The sequence below is a fragment of the Buteo buteo genome, chromosome 6 (genome assembly GCF_964188355.1).
Source record: "Buteo buteo chromosome 6, bButBut1.hap1.1, whole genome shotgun sequence".
NCBI lineage: Eukaryota > Metazoa > Chordata > Aves > Accipitriformes > Accipitridae > Buteo > Buteo buteo.
Window position 1 is genome coordinate 7,245,249 of NC_134176.1, and position 14,655 is coordinate 7,259,903.

The 14,655-nt window shown below is 53.4% G+C and overlaps 1 protein-coding gene across 1 annotated transcript; it reads left to right on the forward strand.

The window, feature by feature from the left end:
- Nucleotides 1-3,555: 3,555 nt before the first annotated feature.
- Nucleotides 3,556-5,973, forward strand: SIX6 (SIX homeobox 6). Its single transcript, XM_075031042.1, has 2 exons — nucleotides 3,556-4,599; nucleotides 5,778-5,973. The coding sequence occupies exons 1-2, from the start codon at nucleotides 3,587-3,589 to the stop codon at nucleotides 5,944-5,946; spliced, it is 1,182 nt and encodes a 393-aa protein (XP_074887143.1). The 5' UTR covers nucleotides 3,556-3,586; the 3' UTR covers nucleotides 5,947-5,973.
- Nucleotides 5,974-14,655: the final 8,682 nt, after the last annotated feature.

Sequence of the window (14,655 nt, forward strand, 5' to 3'; positions counted from 1 at the left end):
GCTGCGGTTGGAAACTCCGCCTAGATAAATAATCCCCAGGGACTGCGATTCGGGGACCCGGGATAGCTGATAACTGCTGATATGAAGGTGTATAGGGACGTTGCTCAGCTTATTTTTGCTTTAAGGCTCGGGCGGGGTGCAGGGGGTGGATGTGCTGTCCGTAGGCCAGAGAGCACAGCGTGTCGATGCAGGCCGTCGGGATGATGTGGATTGCCGGCAGAATTTTTGATAAATATTTTTTTCACGTACAGTTTTATTCCAGTGGGTTCGTCTCTGCAGGGACAACCCCTCACTCTACCTATAGCAAGGGTCAGAGCCGTGATCTAAATTAAGGTAGTTATCATTGCCGGCTGTTAATGTCACGAGTAGTGTCCTTATTATACGGGGGGGAGGAAAAAGAAGGAAAAGGGGGGGAAAAAAACAGAAAGGGAGCGGACACGCCCGAGTGCACACCCAGGCTCTCAGGCAGCTCTAATGAGGCGCGGGGGCTGAGCCAGGAGCCCGGGCACCCCAGGACCCTGTGCTTTCCCGGGGAGCCTCTCCTGGACCCGGCATCGGGTCCCACGGGGGTGGGGGTCGATGCTGGGGGCCCCGGTCTCTCCGCGGAGGCAAAGCCCGGCCCGGCCCGGCAGTAAAGCTCCTCCGGAGCGACGGGGCGGGGGGAAACCTGCCGGGGTCCCGGCCACGGATAAAACAACCGAGGGGATGGGAAAAGGACAGAGGGGCCCCCTTGGAGCTGATCTCTCTCTCGGCACTGGTGGCACAGAGCAAGGTGCCCCCAGGTCCTTCCCCAGCCAGGGACAAGCCGGTTCCCCCCGGACTGTGCCACTTCCCAAACACAGAGCCCAGAGTTCACAGCCGGAGAGGGCGCAGAGCTGCTGGCGCTGGGCTGATTCGCCCCCCTCCACACCTCGGGTCACCCTTTAAAGGGTTAACACAGGGTTCCTGGGTCCATTTCGGTGTTGCCTTTTCTTTCTCTTCCTCTCCCCTCCCAGCAGAGCTGCCAGCATCTCCCCATCCGGGCCGGTTTCTGGGGAACAAAGGCTGGGGACCTGGGGGACAACCGCTCGCCCCTGCGAGCTGCTCTCGCTGCTCTTAATGAGGATTCATTTCTTTCGCCTACAGTCCTTGCTTTCATTATGGAGCCTGTCTCTCTCTGTTCATGGTCATTAGGCTGCAGCCCAGTAACTCCCTCGCTAGATCATGTGCACGCTTTTAACAAAAAAAAAAAAAAAAAAAAGAAAAAGCAAGACCTTCAATAATATTAGTAATCATCATTATCATCATCATCATCATCATCATCTGGCCGGTCTAAATTAGCTACCCATTAACACAGGCTTTCCACCCTTCCACCTCCCTCAAAGCAGAGGTCTTTCTCCATCAGCCCCCGTCCCGGGATGTGTTCGGGGGCTGCTGGCCGCCCCCCGAGCAGGGGCCCCGGCGGGGCAGGCAGGTCCCCTGCCCGCTGGGACGCGCCCGGCGCCGCGGAGGTCGCCGCCTTCTCACCCGCTCTCTAGGGAAGCCCGATGCTCATACCGAAGAGGTCTGGGTTTTGTTTGGGGTTTTTGTTTTGTTTTGGGTTTTGGTTTTGGTTTGGTTTTTTGGTTTTTGTTTTTTTTTTATCCCTGTCCGAAGTGGTTATTTGGGATCTTTCATTGAGCTGCTCAAATCACTGTTTTTCCCTGGCGGAGAGGACAGAGATGGATTGGAAGGAGAGTCTTCTTCAGCAACATTTATAGATGATTCTTTCCTCTTCTCTGATTTTTTTTCCTCTCCCTTTTTCCCCCTAAGCAGATCGGCAAATCAAACCTGGGTCTGTAAAGTGAAGCCGAAGAGTCTCCCCTTTTATTTTTTAAGTTTCTGTGGAGTGTCTCTGAACTCGTGAGTTTTGTCTGTGCTTTTATGTCTCCCCAGCTCTGTCGGGTTTTATGAAAATGAGCAGTATTGAAAGCTTTTCCATCCCGCTAGCTGTGAGCCTCACATAAATGATGTAAATGGCTCGAAGGGTTTTTTTCAAGTGAACTGTGTAGATCTGTGAAAATAATATCAGGGTTTTCCGTCAGAATGAGCTTAGCACTGTACTGAGGCGTACCATAATCTGACCCGACACCTCCGACCATCTGCGCTATCTATCTGCCTTCTGATTTACCAAATCTTCACAAGCAAAAGACAAATTGTACTTGATACTAAAGAAAAGACGGCGAGCCCCAGTCCAGCTCCATTTCTGCGGAGAAATGATTGGAGAAAATGTAAATCTGTTTAATTTCGGTCTACGGGCAACTAGCAAAGGAGCTTTCTTAAAGAAGGGAAGAAAGGAAAACAAACAAACAAAAAAAAACAATGAGAAAAAAACAAAGAAGAAAAGGGAAGGGGAAAGAGACAATAACAAGATATCAAATTAAGAAGGGATTTCTTTGACAAGCATTCTGGAAAAAAATGCATTGCAAAGAGCAGAGGAGAGAACATATTGAGCTTAATTCAAAATATATGCTGCCTTTCGGAGCATGGTCCCTAACGTTCCCGGGAAGAAATTGCCACTGAGCAGCTGTATGTAGAATAAAGATTGGCTTCTTGATTCGCACCCCCCCCCCCCTTCTCTCCAGAAAACAAATCGTATCCTCACAGCTCAGAAAGTGATTTCATCCCTGCCCCGAGACGGCTGGAGGTTGCCTCGCTCCTCCGAAGGGCCGGCCGGGCTCTCACCTCGCCCCCAGCCCCGCGGTCACTCGCTCGGGGAGCTGGGGGGGGGGGGGAGGAGGTGGAAAACCCTCGGGGAGTGATTACTACTAGGTGATCAATATTTCAAAAGATTCCTGAAATCTGCTTTAAGTCGCTGTCCTGACCTACAAATGACTTCTCACTCCCTGCGACTATTCTCGGCGTCTATTCAGCCGAAAACAATACGGGTTTAAATGTTAAAAAAAAACCTAAATAAATAAAAATTAAATTATAAAGCTTTAGTTGTACGGAGAAGGGCGCTGGGCTCTTTGCAGGTAATTCCTCGTTTTAACAGAGGTGGGAAGTCACCTATAGGGGGAAGGGGGAGAGTTTTCCCCTAAATCTCGGCTCTTCTTGCGGTCCTGCCGCTGCATCCATTGTCACTGACACTCACTCCCAGCACCGCTGTCCCTGTTACGCAGCCGGTTTTTTATCTGATTTCTCAGCTCCTGCCTCATCCCCCTCTCCGACCCCGGGTGCATCGACCCCCGGGACCGAACCCCACAGCTTTACCGGGGAGACTGTAGGGGGGTCCCGGCCATCCATCCCATGGCGGGGGCCGCTCCCTCCAACTTTCCGGCAGCCAAACCTCAGCGGGTGCCCCCCCTCCCCTCCTCCTTCTCCGCCTTGCAGCCCGCTGCCCCCTGAGCTGCTCTGCCCCTGCCCGGAGCGGAGGAACAGGGCGGAGGGGTCGCGGTCCCCGGGGAGCTGGACGGGACGGGACGGGACGGGACGGGACGGGGGAGCCCCGGGGAACCGGGGCGGGGGAACCGGGGCGGGGAAGCCGGGGCTGGGAGGTGGTGCCGGCCGGCGGTGCGGGGCCTTCCGCCGTGATTGGCAGCGGCTGACAGTGAGTGGCAGCCCCGCCATGGAAACCCGGGAGCCAATCTGCCGAGCCCGGCAGCAAATCAGCCGCTCCCGCAGCAGCGCGGCGGCGGCGCGGACCTGGGCTTGTGCCTTTCCTTTTCTTCCTTTTTTTTTTTTTCCCTTTTTTTTTCTTTTTTTTTTTTTTCCCCTTCCCTCCCTCCCCCCACGCCCGCCCTCCCCCCCCCCGCTCCATCCTCCTCCGCCTCGCCCCTGCCCACCGCCCCCAGTCGCCGGAGCCGCCGAGCGCTCCCCATCGCCTCTCCGCCCTCCACCGTCCCTCCCGCGGCAGCTCCAGCCGGCGCCGGAGGAGGAGGAGGCAGAACCGGAGCGAGGGGCGGCCGCCGGGGCCGCTGCCCGCTTCCCCGCCGCGGGGGTGTGCGCGGCGGCGGCGGGCATCGCCGGGGGGTGCGCGGAGCGCGGAGCGGAGCCCGGCGCCGCCTCCATGTTCCAGCTGCCCATCCTCAATTTCAGCCCGCAGCAGGTGGCCGGGGTATGCGAGACCCTGGAGGAGAGCGGGGACATCGAGCGCCTGGGGCGCTTCCTCTGGTCCCTGCCCGTGGCCCCCGCGGCCTGCGAGGCCCTCAACAAGAACGAGTCGGTGCTGAGAGCCCGGGCCATCGTGGCCTTCCACACGGGGAACTACCGGGAGCTCTACCACATCCTGGAGAACCACAAGTTCACCAAGGAGTCCCACGCCAAACTGCAAGCCCTCTGGCTGGAAGCGCACTACCAGGAGGCGGAGAAGCTGCGGGGCCGACCCCTGGGGCCGGTGGACAAGTACCGGGTGAGGAAGAAGTTCCCGCTGCCCCGCACCATCTGGGACGGCGAGCAGAAGACACATTGCTTCAAGGAGCGGACGAGGCATTTGCTGCGGGAGTGGTACCTGCAGGACCCTTACCCCAACCCCAGCAAAAAGCGGGAACTGGCTCAGGCCACGGGACTTACCCCCACGCAAGTGGGCAACTGGTTCAAAAACCGCAGGCAAAGGGACAGGGCAGCAGCCGCCAAGAACAGGTAAGGTGCTGCCCGTCCCGTCGGGGCTCAGGGGCCCCCCACCAACAACAACTTAGGGAGGCTTCGCCCCCGCCCGCCGGGGCCGGGGGGCTGCGGGGGCCGGTGCGGGGCTGCCGGCAGAGGCAACGCGGCCCCGGCGCTGCCCTCCAGCCCTGCCTCGGGGGACGGGGAGAGGTAACCCGGGAAGTTTCTTCCCGGCAAATACAGCGAGATCAAGTAGGAGCAGCGGGAAAACCCTACGGCTTTTTTTTTTTTTTTTTTAAATTATTTTTAATGGGGAGAGGAAGAGACACCGCCCGGGCGCGAAGCTGCCGTGACCCCGGCACGACCTGGCGGCAGAAGGACCGCATTCAGCGGCGTATAAGGGGAGAGAACCCCCCCTTCAAAGTTTTGCCCGGACTTATAAATACCAATTTCATACATGTCCACCTGGAGCAGAGCCGGCAATGCCCCTCTGCGGGCCCTGCTCCATTGCAGAGAGCCGCCTTGCCCTAAACCTCCGCCGGCGCCAGCCGGGAGCGTTTCTTGGGTAATTGTCTTATTTCTCTTCTCCTCTCCTTATTTTTTTTTTTTTTTTATCTTAAAGAACAAAATCGCGGCTTTAAGTGAGCGGTGTTACCCCGACACCAGGGACACAAGCAGACGCCCCGGGACGCGGGGAATGGAGCAGGGTCTCCCTGTTATCTCCTCTCCGGGAGCCCGGGGCGGTCGCTCCCGCCGGTCACCCCGCCGGCCCCTGCGCACAGCCGGGCGGCCGCACGTCGGGGGAAGGGGTGCTGTCACCCGCAGCCCCTTTCCATCGGCGGAGAGGGAAGATGTAAGGGCCTGCTGGAGGGGAACCGCCGCCCGGGAGATGCTGCGGGCGGTTACCGACCCCTCGGATGAGGCCCGGTTTGGGGACAGGCCGCGGAGGGCAGCCGGACCCCCCCCCCCCGGTCCCGGGTGTGCCAGCAGAGGAGCGGGGCTGGCCCTGGGGTGGGCACCCAACCCCTCAGGCAGAGTCGCCAGACTGGGCTAACTGGTGTGAGCTGGAGGTGGGGGCAAGCGGCGTGGGGATGCGGGTCGGGGGGAGTGCCTTGGGGAGGGCGGTTAGGGGGAAGCGGGGGGCTGCCGGGGGGGGGGTCCCCGGGTGGCGGAGGGCCGGGCGGTGATGCTGTGTGTGTGCCGGTTCCTTGCAGGCTACAGCAGCAGGTCCTCACGCAGGGCTCGGTGCGTTCGCTGCAAGCGGAGGAGGAGAGCGGCGGGGAGGCGGTGGGGGCCGCCTCCAGCCCCGCAGCCAGCCTCTCCAGCAAAGCGGCCACCTCCGCCATCTCCATCACATCCAGCGACAGTGAATGTGACATCTGACGCCACCGCCATGACAAACCGGGGGGGAGCGGGAGGTCCGGCTAACCGGTGCCTGCCTCCCTGCCTGCCGACACGGCCGGAGCAGCTGGGCTTGCGATCGCCCGGCCGCCGTCGCCAAAAGCCGGGGTACGGGGCTCTTCTCCCCAGCCACACGCCGCCCGCCCGCGCCTCCCTCCCAGTCCCGCAGCAGACTGCATTAAAAAACGTGATAAAAGTCGTTGTCGCCTTTATTTCGAAGGATTTGCAGAATTGATGCCTGAAAAAAAAAATTAATTAAAGTCCAGAAAACGTAAAAAAAAAAACAAAAAAACAAAAAAACACGAAAACAAAAAACCCGAATGCCAAGTTGCAAAATGTCTGAGCGCCTGCCCTTATCCCCCGGGGATGTTTCATGTTGAAAAGACGCTGTTCTTTTGGTTGGGTTTTGCTTTACTTTAAAGGGTTTTTTTATATATATATATATAATGTTTATTTACTTATTTAAGGGATTGCTATGGTAGATTTTTTCTATTATTATTATTAATTATTATTATTTTTGGCTTGTTCTCTATGTGCACAGGTGACTTGTAGAGCATGTGCAGGACGAAACTGTATGAAGCAGCCTAAAACCATAATAAAATATTTGGTGAACGACCCTCGCATCTGCTTTGAAATGACGGTGTCGGTCTCAAGCCCGCCAGTTTACGCAGAGCAGATCTCCGAGGCCACGGGGATTTCAGCAGCAGCTCGGCAGGAACCGAAATAGCCGGGTCCCCGGGACCGGGGGTGATGTTTTTGCGAGGCAGGGAGCCGGGGGGAGCCGGGCCGAAGCGAGGGGAGCGGGGCCGGGGCTGGCGGAGGATGCGGGTGCCCGGGGAAGGGGAGGCCATCGCTGCAGCTTCTCCTATCCCAAAAACTGAGGCTTTTGGGATTATCGGCGGCGAATTTTCGGACAGGGACGAGGGAAAAGGAAGGGAAAACAAAAAAAGGAAAAAAACCAACAAACAAACAAAAAAATAAAGGAGGAGAGAAATGGTTGGGGACAGCGCAGCCGGGGAAGCCCTCACCTGGCAAATGCAAGGAGAAGATGGGGAATGAACAGCTCTCCATGCCCGGGAAGGGCCGGATCGGGGGCGAAATCACACCAAATCCCGGCCCTGCGATGTGCCAGGGGCTGTCCCCTCCATCCGCCTCCCTCCTTTTGTTTTGCGGCGGTTTTGCTGGAGGAGACCAAACGCCAGGTCTAAGGAGCGTGCTAAGCTTTTTCCCCCAGCAGAAGGATTTTATATTATACAATTTGACATTGATCTTTAAATCGCCTGAGCTGTGCTTTTTTTGTCTGCTCGGTCTCATCGCGTTTACTTCCCTGTCCTCAGAGAGATGCCTCCCCAGTAAGCTGATTGCTCGGCTCGTTTTATTTAGCAGCCGAAGCCTTGCATCGGGGGAAGCCGGGCAGAGCTAACCCGCAGCGGCTGCGAGCAATGCCCCGGCTCCTGCTCGGCTCCGGCTCCCCTGCAAAGGCACGGAGGCGGCGGGGGGGTCCGTGGGGCCATTTCAGCTCCGTGATAGATTAATTCAATCGTGCTGCCTTTTATCCAGAGGTATATTCCTGCCTCGGCGGTGGCTTTTCCCCTAAGTTAGCATTTAAAGCCTGAAAGGCGTTGGCACCGCCGATGTCTAAATTTATGTTTCATCCCCAATGCATGCGCCTTGCTTTTCCTTACAGACCATCCCAGGGACGGGGCAGGTAGCAGGTATTTATTAGCTGGTTTTTAAGTCCATTTACAAGCCACTCTTTCCCTGGCGGGGTGTAATTCAGGGTGTCGGGAGCTGTGTTTTGCCAAAGCAGCGGATGGCAGGGCCGGGGAGCGGGGGGAGTTTCCAGCTTCTTTTAGGGGGTACCCACCTGCGGGGGGGGCCCTGGAGCGCACCTTGCACCCCAACCCTCTGCCAGGTTTGTTGCCTCTTAAACCCCAGCGGGTTTGTGCCCGACAGAGCCGTGCGAGGGGAGCCTGGTTTTGCTACTCAAACCTCAAACGAGGTGGGGATTTTGCCTCGGTTTTGGAGTTGGTGGGTTCGCTGGCGGGCAACGCTTCCCACCCACGAGTGTTCTGGGGGGAGCAAAAGCCGTTTCCCCCCTCAAAACGGAATCGGCTGAAACACACCGTGTTCTTTCTTTCCTTCGCCGGGAATCGGTGAAGCGGATTGCAATTTCTCCATTGGCTTCTGCTGGCGTTTATTGTGGGGAATTAAAGCTTTCGAAAAGACATAGAGAGAGGTGGAGAATTATATGAATATACACGCTCAGCCTCTGATAACATGGAATGACTTTCTAACTAAAAAAGCTGGAATTTGGACAATAGGCAACGGCGTGAATATTATATATTTCGACAAAGAGTTTAAGTGGTTTGAAGGATGCTGGATCTCCCGAGTGGGCTATGGAGGGACCCTCCCGAGGATGCCCCGTGCCCCCAGCCGCAGCGAGGGCACAAAACCTTTCCCCTTCCGAAAGAGCGGAGCGGAGCACGGAGCCACCCTGAGAAGAGCAGCCCCGGTCCCCGGGCTTGCTCGGGGTGGGAGAATCAGGAAAGCTGAGCATCTCCCAGCCCCGCTTCTTCACCGCCGGAGCTCCGCAGGGACCGGGGCCGCGGGGCTGTACGGATAAGACCCACAGAAGAAAAACGCTTTCCCACCCACCCACCCCTTTTTTTTTTTTTCCTTCTGCCCTTTCCCTTCCCGCATTGAAAGGGAATGCCCTTCCCCTGGCATTTTCAGCAGGTTTGTTTTTTTTTTTCCTAAAGATCAGCCCAAGCCATCGCCCTCCCGAGCCTTCGGCTGTTTTAAAAATAATAATAATAATAATAATAATCGGGGAAGACGGAGGGAGCTTGTATTTACATTAAACAAAACGCTCAGAAAAGGGTCGCTAAAAAGTCTGCCTTGACCCCTCTCTCTCCGGTTTAACAAAGAAGGAAAATATTGTATCAAAAGTGAAGTGAATGAGGAGGGCGGAGAAGAGAAACGGCTTTTCCTCTATTCAGCTGGGGGGGTGGGGGAAGAAATGTTTGAATATTTCCGTTTCTTTTGAGAAGCGGGGCAGCCCCGGGCAGGGCTGAATGGGAAAGTCTTGTAAGCGGGCTGGGAGGCTGTCAAACTGCTCAGAGTAATCACTGCTAATGAAGGGGTCTCCAGCCCTCCCTGGGACAAAGGATGCTTACGAGTGCTCGCCGGGGCTGAATAGCTAATAAGTTTGCAAGGGGGAAAAATGAGTGAGCTGTCCGTAAATTGATTTTGCAAGAGAAAAAAAAAAAAAAAGGAAAAAAAAAAAAGGAAAGCAAAAGGCTTGCAGGTTGGGGAGAGCCTGGCCCCGGTGCAGCAGGGGACAGAAGGCCCACTTATCCGGGATGTATTGTCCCAACCCCAGCGCTGCAGAGGAGGGCTGCTGCTGTTTGCGCTGGAAACCGGTGTGGAGGGAGGGCTGGGGGATACAGGAACCTTGGAAAAGCCACACTGGTCTTTCCAGGCCGGGAGTGCTGCCCCAGCTGCTGCCTGGCACACGTGAGTGCTCCCCACACGTCCATCTTTGCGCTCCAGTTTGCACCAGCCTTGCCGAGCACTCATCCCGGCCCCCAGCCCGATCCCACAGAAGGGAGCGACTGTTTCCTAATTGTCCTGCCACCCCCTTTTGCTCCTTATCTAACCATGGCATTTTCTTTGCAGAACAGAAAAAGGGTGGGTGTCCGGAAAGCTGTTGAATCTTTCACCGCCACCAGCACTCGGCTTGGGAGGGTTCCTTTACAACGGATCCGCTTTGGCTTGCTGGCCTGGGAGCTGGGGGGTATCAGAGGTTAGAAAGGAGGCTGGGTTCATTGGGAAGCACCCTTGTGTGACAATAAGACCTTGTAGCTCAGAACTGGGGGAAACATGAGAGTGAGCTGCATTTTGGACCTTTCACGCATCCAATTAAAGGCTTGGGAGGATCAGACTCTATCGCAGATCCAGTTACCCCTGGCCGATGCAGGGGTAATACCATGAGAGAGAGTGTAACACTCCCCAGCGATGTCTGTACCTGCCTCTCAGCAACACCGGGCACTGGCTTTTTTATATTCATATTATTTCTTTCTTTTCCAGGAGAAGATCCAAATGTGCTTGCTGGAGGGGAGGGTGGAAGTGTGGGAGGCCAAAGGGAAAGGGCACTGTGGGGTGCAGAAGCTGCCAAACTTTGACCTATCCTCTCCCTTGTCCCCTCCCCAAGGCCACCCCACAGCCCCAGCACCCACAAAGGACCCTGAACCCTGGGCTGACCTTGGCTTGCCCCCCCCTCAGAGGGGGGCCCAGAGAGTGAGACGTAGCTGGGAATCAAGTGAAGGAACATGACCATCTTAGATCCCCCAAGGGATACAGCACTTTGCACTCTATCGGCATTTATTCTTGGCAGCGGGGTGATGGATAAAGCCCTTGGATTTCTGTTCCCTTCTGTTTCAGGACAGGCTGCAAGACCCCCAGAAAAAGGCGAGGAAATGGCTCCCCTCCCTTCATTACTTGCTACATTCAGTTTAAGCCCCCCGCCAAATGAAGAAATTCCCTAGACAGCCCACTTTAACCTTACTACCTTCTGATCTGTGACATGGACCTTTCTGGCACACACCTTGCCCCACAAGAAATATGGTTTGGAGGGAAGTTTCTGGCTTCAAATGTTATAAAAGCAAAGTGGGTTCACATATTTGTCCCCTCTGCCTCTTCCCAGAGGTAGGGGAGATGCACCGTGGCCCCACAACCCTCCACACCTCGTTAGTTGTCCCCTTACACTTAGCAGAGTTGGTGCCACTCCATCCCGCTGGACTTAGCCCCGGGACATCAGCCCTCAGCACCGCTTCTGCTCTTTCTGTCCCAGAAAGCATAAAAATGGTGCCAATCACCCAGTGCTTCCCCTCACAGACTCTTCTTGCGCCACATAAAGTAAAACCCAAGGGGGATTTCTTGCATCTTGGGATTGCCCCATAGCGCTGAGCTAAACCCCCGCTGTGGCTTTCCCCACCATGACCCATGCACATGGCATGGGTGGGATGGGATCTGCGCCCTCTCCACTTATGACTGTGGGAAAAGCGTCTCCTTTCCAGCGATGGCAAAGGAGGGGCTTGGTGGGAACTCCAGGACTCCCTGCCCACCGTGCCTATCCCAAGCCGAATAAAGATGGAGACGGTGTCAGACAAGGCTGGGAGCTTGCTATCCCCAAAATCTGGATTTGCAGCTCACCCTCAGACAACCAGGACAGCTTTGTTGGGAGGGTGTCCACATGGAGACCAGGCTCATGGGGTGGTCTCTTTCCCCCAACATGCCTTCAGCCAGCACAGACTCCTGTCTGGAAAAAGTCTGGCAGGTTTTTAGCTTTTTAATGTCACAGTAGAGACCTGTCACGGAGCAGGCAGCCACTTTGCCATGTCTGCACTATTAAATGACATGTCCTGGCACTGCTGCCCACTGGTGCGTTTCAGCCCTCTCACCCTCCAAATAGGGTGGCTGTGTCCATAGTGCAGATGGGAAAGGCTCCACACCCTGTGCTGGCTATTGAGCCATTCCCCGGGGACCGTGTGGGTCAGCTCTGCCTGGTCTGAGGCAATCCGTGACAGGGACTCTTCTAACGTTTTAATAGGATGAGTGATGAACCTCAGTGCCCTTATACGTTTTAATGTACAGATACAGCTGGCCTAAATCACTTGAGACATCCCAAACAGCCTAAGGGATTTAGACACATCTCTTTATTTCCATTTAAAGCTGTTCCTCCTGATACTTTTTGTTTGTTTGTTATTTGTTAACAGTCCGATATAAAGCAAAGATGTGAAAAGAGCCGTTATCATAACCTAGTGGCAGGAGCAGAAAGGGAGCGTCCATCTGTCCTGAGCACCCACACCTTATTTGCACTGGTCTCAGAAGTTCAATCCCTTAGAAAACTTCACACGACCTGAATGCATGTTTCGGAGGGGAGCCTCCAGGAGATACACAGCCACTGCTGAGATCTGCATACACACACAGAGGTATTGATCAGCAGAACAAGCTTCTCAGCCTTTATTCGATAACTCCATAGTAACCCGCAATGACACACTATTTGGGGCTTCACCAGGACAAGTGAGGAGTTTTATTCTAGCATTACGTTCTCTTTTTCAAGACCAGTTGATTTCAATGGAGAGCTCTACAACAGGAGAGTAGGACATGATTTTTTTCAGCTGGAAGACTTTTGTTGTGTTGAACCTTCTTTCAATGAACATTAGTGGCTCCATTTGGAACAGAGAGACCCCATTCCTCCCAATTTCACTACTGAAATACATGTGCTTCTTCAGAACCAATTCTTGAAATGCTTTCATACCACATAGTTGTAATACCAAGGTAGCTGAGGACAGAATAATAGCTCTTCTTCTGGAACATCATGTTGTAAGATAATTCCCCATTAAATGTACAGTGAGGCCAGCCACACATAAGGACACACGGGCCCAGTGTTTTTCAGGCACTTCAAAGAAACACAAGGACATGCAACCATTCTCCAGGGAGCAAATTGCTGTGTCTATAAGCTGGGAAAAAAGCCTTCTTGTAAACATCTTTATCAGGACATTTATATTGGAAACAACTCTTCAGGCTAGGTTGTTTCTTAAGTCAATTTGTGGGTTGTTCTTCAAAATTACATTGGCTTGCAATCACTTTCTCACATGTCTGCTCCCGTGCAGGTCGGCAGCTGGTCCCTGGAGCCACCGTGGGGATGGATGTCCCCAAAACTGACACAATGGAGGTTGCTCTCCGCAGGTTGCCACCGCGGTCAGCAGGAGAGAGAAGTTTTCAGGTAGGTGACTCACAGCACCTAATCTCACTCTAGTTACGCCAGCGTGGTAATCCGGCACCGTCAATCTGGCTCTGTTGCTTGGAGAGACGGTCCCACCCTCCTCCCCCTCCATCCTTAGCAGCAAGAAGATCTAGGCAGTTTTAACCGAGATCAGCTCTCTAATCAAGTTCACCGCCTGCGAAAGCTTGTCTCTGCCTATTGACCACAGAGGTAGGTGACACTCCCGAGGCCAAAGTTGAGTTTCTGTGACTCTTGTTCCCACTCCATCGGTGATCCTTTTTATCCCTTGACATCTCCAAGAGCTGAAGGAGCGATGCTAACTAATTTGGTTGTTAGGCTTAAACTGCTGGAGTGTTTCCCAGCAGACTTGTTTAGTAGGTCACTTGTGGGTCAGAAGTACTTCAGCGCTTTAGTGGTGGGATGTGTCCTGTAGGGAATGGATCTTGAAGCAATGCTAGAGTCACTTTGGTACTTACGAGCACATAGTTCACGACTCCTTGGTGTATCTGCTCACCAGTTTCCAATTTTTTAAAGCTGTTTTCCCCAGTAATATTTCATTTTATTACTGTGCAATGCTAATAAGCATTCCTATTACAGTATTTTAGCTGGTCTTCACCATTTTCTTGTGGCTTTGCTTCTGCTGGAAACTCACTGCCTCCAGGAGGTGGCAGGTCAACAGACTCATTTCTCTGTTCCGAAAGCTCTTCGCTAAAGAGTTGAGCTGCAGGAAGTCAGCTGAAAATCTTCCTTACGCTGACATCCGTGGTGTGCGTGGGGCTTTCACTCTGGGCCCCTGCAGTGTTGGGTCCTGCCTTTCACCCATCCTTCTTCACCCATTGACTTTCAAGTGTCTCATCTCAAAACTAAGTGTCTGTAGCACTGGGGCTTTAAACAGCTGAAATATAAAAAATTAAGGTTTGTAATGCAGCCTCAGAGTAAAGTGAATGAGCTGATCTGTCTGTGCCTTGTTTTTTTAGAGACAAGTATTTGTTCTATTACTTATTGATGTTGCTAATTGCCATCTGAGGACTCGGACAGGAGGGGGAGCAGGCTGCATTGCTGGATGTGGAACCATTCCGAAATAAACAAGCTCTGAGAAGTAAAAAATTTTTGTAGCAGTCCTGGAATATGTGCGGCATTTTGCAAAGGCACCCAGTGCAGTGCATCTCATTGCAGAGAGAGAGCTGACGGTGCTCAGCTCTTTAATTTAGGAAGCCACAAAAAAATAGTTGCTTCATTTTAAAGTCCTGAATTTGAAAATGCCAACCCAAGAACTCAGGTTTGGGGCATGCTTGAAGGGAGGAAAAATCAATTTTAAAACTTTTTTTAATGTCTTTGATTTTGGAAAATCAAATTTAAATACTTTGTCTCAATGTGGGATCAGAACACCCCAGCCAGGAAATGTTTGCTTTCCCGAATCAAAGACAAAAGTCTTCTCCCTCTCATGCCCACATGCATCACACACATATACACACACACAGAGGGAGGAAAAGGAGGAGGATACAAGGGAGGGAGCTCTTAGTGTTGTGTCTAAACTAAATGTCCATTACGGAAATAAATGTGCTCAAAGGAAAAAAAAACACACTGCATCCACATTAGACATTTAATAGGTTATTTCTTTACATGTACAGTATACATCTTTTTTATATAGCTGATATCTCTTGTATTGGAGCATGAGCATTAACCTCCTACAATTCACCTTGGTTTGCAAACTGTAAGAATCAATTCACCTAAGACGGATGTTCACATCTAGTTAGCTTTCTGCATTATCTCAGCTGGAGACGTCACTAAAAATAGTTGTATAGCACTTTAAATTTTCAACAGGGAGACTTTATTATCGTTTAGATCCATCATCGTTACTTTACCTACCATGGTTCTTCCAGCTGAAATAATGCACA